Genomic DNA, 6,986 nt, shown 5'->3' on the forward strand with positions numbered 1-6,986 from the left:
CTGAACATCAGCCTGAACATCTGCTGATTCTCTGCCCTCCCTAACCCTCTGTCTTTTGTTGTTGTTGTTGGTTTTGGTCACAAAAAGCTCCACATCTCCTTCTTACAAGCTCTCTCAAGGCTTTGCCAGGAGTCAAGCAGGAAAGTGGAACTGGTAGGGCACAGAAATGGGCTGCAACTGGCCCCGTCCCTCTGGGTCAACATGATTAAGAGGACTATGCATATCATCCTTTTAAAACAGCACTGATATTGCCAGGAAGGTAAGAGCACGTCACATCAGCACTACAAGGAGCACACTGGAGTTTTTCACTAGACCATTTCCAAGAAAAGAGACCAAAAAAGGGACAAGGATTTCCAAAAGAACATAGAAACTTTCTCAGTTGCAATAACAAACAGAAAAAAAAATAAATCAGTGAACACTTGACTAGTTTTCTTTTAATATCAGGCACAATTCCACTTTCATCTCGAAAATACACACACCTGTTCTGCAAATTGTATCCAACTAGCTAGCTGAGAGACACAGAGAAGACAGTCTTGCATGTGCAAAACTTCATGTAATTTTAGAGCCTGTAAGCACTGCTGATGCTTTTGAAAAAGATCTATCGCAGTCCCGAGTGCATGAACAGCCAGGTTTTGCCAAAACCCTCAGTGTATTCACACAATACATAGTGGGAAATCCATCCCATTAAGTAATGACCTTTTTGGTCACACCAATTAACTTGATCATCTATCGACAATCAATTTAGAAACTATCAAGAATGCACATTTACCAGCACAGACAGTGAAACATAAAACAGGACCTTACTACGTCACCCCAACCCACTGCCAGCCTGACATTGCTTCTTTGTCCCAGGTTTGCTCCACCTCTGCTCCAAATTCTGCCATCCCAGCACCTTTCCCAGGAGCTCCATTTTAACTGTTTAATTTCCCAAACTCTTACATTTAACAAGTTGCTAAGCCATCCCAACTCCAAAGGGAATGTGATTCAAAGACCCAAACAAGAAATGAGGGTAGGGAAGTCAGTCAGAATAAGGGAAAGAGCCAGAGCAGACTGAGCAGAAATGCCATAGATTCACACACTAGGTATTAATTCTCCCACCAATCTGGGCTGAGAAGAACCTCTGGAGATGCTCATATTTCACTAACACACCTTTTATATTAATGTCCTTTCTCAAGAAATCCACATAAGAGATCTTGGAAAAAAATTTAAACATTAAAAAACAAGAAAGCAGAGAATAAACCAGGTTATTCAATAGCTCTGCTGAATTTAATATGGCAGTAATAGGCAACTGTGTTTAAAATGCAGATAAAGATTTTTAAATAATTTCAGAACGTCTGATATGTAAGTTTCAGTGAAATACCGCAATTGCTTACCATAACCACCACCAAGTTTATTTGTTTATTACCCATGGAGGTAACACATGGCATCTGCTAGACTTCTCAGATAAAGCAGGCCCACATCACAACAGCAGGAACAGTGGATTAAGAGCAGGAGAGGACCTGACCCAAAGACACCAAAAGGCATAAGCGACATGAACAAAAACACGTCCAAGGGAGAAAAGACAAGCAAAGTGTCCTGACACCTGCAAACAGGAAAGTGTTAGATACACTCAAACAAGGCTGATGACAAGCATTTGGGTTCTCCCAGGGAATTTATCTTCCCAGCAGCTGGAACTCCAGCAAGTATTTAACTTCCTGGAAGCAAACACTGACCATCTCTTCCCCTCCCCACAAGGCTCTGTTTCTCCTCAAAAGTAGGAAATTCAATGGTGTTTCAAGGATGACTTCAGCATACCAATGAAAGTCAAGACAAACCAGAAGGAGCAACTCGGTCCTTCCCGCTATGCCTGGTGTGGGGTTTAGCATCTCTAGAAGGGCTCACGAAACACCGCTCAATTCTGCTTTTTATGAAGATGGCAGATTCGGTTTTAACTACTGTGGATCTTCTCACCAAAAAGCTATTCGGTCAGAAAAGCATAAGCAGCACATGGAGGTCAATTGCTCATGGGATTTTAAGAAAAAGAAAGAAGGGTGCTTAAGAGTGATGGTGTTCTTCATATTTTTAGTGTGAAACAGTGTCTACTGCCCAGCTGGAACAAATGGGAAACTGAGGCAGAGACAGCAAGTGACCAACAGAAAGAGTCAATGTCACAGCAGCTCCGAGTCCCGTGTTTGGAAAATGCTTTCCCAAGAGGAAAGGAAAGCAAAACAGCTACCATGTGCTGTGACATGAATGGTGGCGTAACCATAAAACAGCAGCATGTTTTAAAGCACAAAAGACTTAAAAAATAAAGCAAGTGGACACAAAGACTTAAGATTGTGATTTCCTGCATCCTTCTGTCTTGTGACTGGATTACCCTGTCCTACCTGAACAAGGTGCAAGCTCTGTTCAAAGCTCTTCCTGCAGTTGAGGCACTTGAGGTTCCTCCCCCTCCTTCAGTCCCTGCAGAAACTGCATCTCTCTCCTCTGCTTGACCACTTCTTTTCAAAAACTCTGAATTCTCCACATCCACACTAGCTATGACTGGCCAACAGGCCCAAGAGTTACTTGGAAATGAAGAGGGAGATGGACAGACAACCAGACAGCATGACTACGGAAGTCTCTTTTCCATAGAAAACCAGGCTAAAAATACTGCAGACAAGCGATCCAGCTCTTCTCCAGAAAGTAAGCGAATTGCACCAGAGTTGATTTTGGCCCAACGTGCACTTGGCAAATACTGATAACAAGGATTTACCATATCCCCTCTAGTATTACAGCTGACTATAAAACAAACATTTGCTTCCTACAGATAACAAAATGACTATGATCGCTCCGGGTTTGTAAAGTTTAGAGTTTCTGCCATCAACCAAGGCAGGCCTATAATTCTCAGTGTCCAAACATCTCCTACATGTAACAGTGGCCTCAGTTTTCCCTCAGGTACCCACTCACCCCACACAGAGATACGGTTCGGGATGGATTCCAGAAACAAATTACAATCAGATTAAATATTAATTCCCATCTTAATTATATAACCATGACTAGGCTTAATGGCCAGGCAGCCATTTAAACAGGAGAGGAGCATGTAAATCGTGCCAGCAGCATCTCTTATGCTGCAAATACCCAAACTGGTTCACAAGTACCTGGATTTTCCCTAGGAGAACAATCAACCTTTGGGAAGGCAGCTCTAAGGGAGGAAGAGTTCATATTGCCCAGCAAGCAATACGGTATCAGGAGTCACAAACTTGTGAGCCACCCTGCCCTCTGGATAATTGTACACTATGGTGATGAAGATCATATGTGTGCTGAACACTTACTGATGGACTTCATCCTCATTGTTGGATTTTATCCTCTCAGCATCTTCCGACAGAGAGAAGCATGCAGCACCTCTACTTTTGTTTAAAGATGAGCCCTGAGGATCCCGGAGCAGACAACGCAACCAGCCCAGGACCACAGCGGGCACTCAAGCAAGACATTCTATATGCCACGGCAACACCCAGCCCAGCAGCTCCCAAACACAGGTGGCTCTGGTGCCCCCACTGCAGAGAGACCTGTGCCGTACCACAGAGGCTGCCTCTAGCTCCAAATCAGGCTGTGAGCATGCATGCAGGGAGAATCACCTCCCTTCTTCGCCAGGGAAAGGCAGACTGCCAAACATTTTCTTTTTAAATTATTACTTGCGCCACTCTGAAGTGGCTCGCGTACCATCAGCAATACACCCACCCCACATGGGGCCCCCTGCGGCAGATCAAACTTGCCACAGCTGCCAGGAGAAAATCTGCTGCAGGAGTTGGGGAACATCAGAAAATGAGCAGGTTCTGCTTCACTTTGGACTTCAAGGTAGTGAAAGGAAAAGGGACAAAAAAAGAGAGAGAGAAGGAAAAACTAGAGAAAACAAAACCAGAACCAAGCCTGAGTGGTCTCTCCTTCAGCCTCACGCACCAGAACAGAAAACCACCAGCAGAAACATTCCCCACTTCCGAGCAGCTTCTGCCATCAGGGCTCAGAGAGTGGCTGTCGACAGCCACAGCACAACGGCAGCAAGCTCCTGCCCGAGAAACCTGCCCCTGGAAACACGACACAGGCAAACCCTCGCCAACGCTGTGCGCAGGAGTGGCACTGTCAGTACCCCCTGGTTTTGGGGACTGTAAGAAATAACCCTTCCTCGCACCGCTCCATCCGCCTCCTTGCGACCCAGCCCACGGACAACAGGAAACACAGCAACACCACAGTCAACAGGGCAAGCGGATCTGCATGCAGGTGACGTCCTGCGAAGCGCAGGCGACCGGAGCGGCAGACACTGGATCCCCGAACAATGGCAACACCGACTTCCCCAGGCAAAGGCACTAACTGCATGCAGCAAGCTGCGGGGTTATGCCGCCAAGACAAATGCGACAAGACGGATAAAACAAATCAGAACGAAAGTTAGGTGATGTCAAAAGAGGAAATCTGTTCTATGGCAAGAAGAGTCAACTGCAAATCCAAATGACACTAACCCAGATGGATTTCAGCTGATCCCTCGGACGGAAAGCTCAGCGCACTTCCCACCAACGCATCCCCTCTACAGAGCCCCAAGGAAAGCAACCGGCACAACCTCCCTGCCAGAGCTAACTGAAGAGGGGTTGTTTTGTTCTTGGTTTTCTTAAACCCTCTCCTGCTACTGCAAGGAAAACAGTCTCAAAGTAGGACAGGCAGAAGGCTTTCAAAACAACCTCATCACATCCCCAGCTAGCGTAAACTGGCATGGCCTCCATCAAGTCCACAGAGAGGGGAAGGTTTTCCAGTCTGCTTCTCTCCTAGATATTTCATCCCCAGCAAAGCTTGAACTTTGGATCAAAACACATGGGCTTCGGGTTCAAACGCAGGCTTTCCCAAAACCGTTTCAACCCTCTGCCACATTAATTTCAGATTGAAATAAGTCTGTGTTTCTCTTTTCAGAATCAAACCCACCTGTTGGAAAGCACATCCGCATGGTACCAAGCGGCACGTCCTCAGACTGCACGGGCTCACTACCTCCCCACACAGTACAAAGCCCAGTGTTAGAGAACAAACAGGAACAATTTTCACTAGTTGCCTAACTGCTTGCAAAAAAAGCAGAGAAGCCACAGCTTCAGATTCCCGCAAAGCATTTAAAGTTTTCTGGTTGAAGCGGGTTTGAAAAACAACATCCACTCCACCACCACCCTTTTTTCTTTTTTTAGAATCATTGTTCTCCATTACAAACCTCGGGATCCACTTAGCTGTTTGCTCAAATACACAGGAGACGCAGCTCCCACCCGCTTCAGCTTGCTGGTGGGGTCACAGACTGCCATCCATCTAGAAAAACCCACATGCACTGACGACAATGGGCCATTTACATGAACCGTTATTCATTTCTTCGCACAGCCACTGTAATGCTGCACCTATATCAAATGATAACCTACCCCTTACAGGAGCTCACAACATTCCAAAAAGAAAAAAAAACAACAACACAGTGATCCACGTGCTGGTATTACGTTCTGCCAAACCTGAATGCAACATAAAAAGGAGTAAAAACGTACAACGGCATAGGGACGGCTCCTCCACTGCAACCCCCCGTTAAGAAGGCGCTTTTAAACGGGAACAACTCCAGGGTGCACACATTTTTCAGTGCAGTTCGGCCAGCCAACACTTTCCCAACCCCTTCTTGGGGACGAGGGCAAAAGCTTTTGCAAGATCTCTGTGCGCGCAGGGAACGAACCACACACCCCGAGGCCCGCAGCTCGAGCGACCCTAGATGCAAACTTCGATGACAAACACCGAAAGTCGGCAGAGCGTGGTGGGCATTCGTGGACCCCCACGCGTGGAGCCGCCTGCGGAGCTGCTGCAAAGCAGGGGCACGTGGAGCATGGCGATCCCTGGGTCGCTTCCTTGACCCACGGGACATCTGCCCACCCAGCACCCCATGCTGGCGACAGCGGGGCGGGGGTCCCTGCCGGGCACCCGGGCCTGCTCCGGGCCAGCCAAGCGCTTCGTCCCTTCGTCCCCAGGCTGGCCTGGCGCAGAAGCCATCACTCCAGGGGAAGGGGCCGGGGGGGGCTGCTGCTGGCCCGCTCGCCCACCCAGCCCGGCCCTCTGAGGGGGCTCCCTGCGGGGATGCCCTGGGTCAGCCCCAAAAGCTGACCCCCAAGGTGGCACCGTCCCGATATGGGTCGAGGCCACGAGCACGGCCGGTCGCCCAGCTCAGGGGAACGAACAGCAAAAAGCGGCCAGAGGAGAGAAGGGGGTGGGGGGTGGCCACTGAGGGGAGCACGGCCACTGAGGGAGCGGGTTGTTACTGAGGGGGGAGAAACGGCGGGGAGAGGGTCCCGGCCGGGAGCGCATCCCGCGGGGCGCCGGCCGCTGCCCACGGCCGAGCGGGGTGCGGCGCGAAGGCAGGTGGCACCGCAGCCCCCGCGGGCCCCGTGGGCTCGGGGACAGTGACCTTCCCCCCCCCTCCCGCCCTCCTCACCCACCTTGCACAGCCAGGACGGCGAGGGCAGAGAAGCAGAGACAAAGCAGGTCCTCCAGCGCCATGTAAGCCCTGCCGGGCGCCGGGAGCAGGGGCCGCCGCGGCCGCATCTAAGAGGGGAGCACGCTCTCCCGCCGCCCCACCGCCATCTTGTGCGAGCGCCCCAGCCCCAGCCCCGCGCTGCCCGCCGGCGCCGGGCCCCGCTGCCGGGGGCGGGGGACGGGGCGGCCCTGGCCTGCCGCTGCTCCGCCTTTGTCAGCGGGCTCGCCGCCGAGCCGAGGGGCTGCTCCCGCCCTCCGCCACAGCGGCGGGACCAACAGGTTGCTGCCAGCCCGCGGCGGGGGGGCGGCCCGTGTGCTGAGGGGAGAGCGGGGGGCCGGGCGCCCGCGGCAGGTGCGGGGCTGCTCCGCCGGGCCGGCAGCTCCCCGGCCGGCAGACGGGCGGGTATAAGCATTTTATGTCCTTCTTCATTAATTTTTTCCCCCTTCCCTGTAGTGTTTTGGGGCTTGGTTTTTGGTGGGTTTTTTTCTCCTTTTTTGCC

General features: G+C 50.8%; 1 protein-coding gene across 3 annotated transcripts in view; it reads right to left on the reverse strand.

Annotated features, from left to right (window-relative positions):
* IGDCC4 (immunoglobulin superfamily DCC subclass member 4) overlaps positions 1-6,718 on the reverse strand; it is a 101,458-nt gene extending 94,740 nt beyond the window's left edge. The window contains exon 1 of one of the 3 annotated variants that reach the window (XM_055819312.1): positions 6,450-6,718. In XM_055819312.1, coding sequence (XP_055675287.1) covers positions 6,450-6,555 — 106 coding nt within the window. In that variant the 5' untranslated portion in view covers positions 6,556-6,718. The remainder of the gene's footprint in view (positions 1-6,449) is intronic. The other 2 variants (XM_055819302.1, XM_055819306.1) reach the window with 2 other exon arrangements.
* Between the last annotated feature and the right edge of the window lie 268 nt (positions 6,719-6,986).

Source organism: Falco peregrinus, chromosome 1, assembly GCF_023634155.1.
Source record: "Falco peregrinus isolate bFalPer1 chromosome 1, bFalPer1.pri, whole genome shotgun sequence".
Classification (NCBI taxonomy): domain Eukaryota; kingdom Metazoa; phylum Chordata; class Aves; order Falconiformes; family Falconidae; genus Falco; species Falco peregrinus.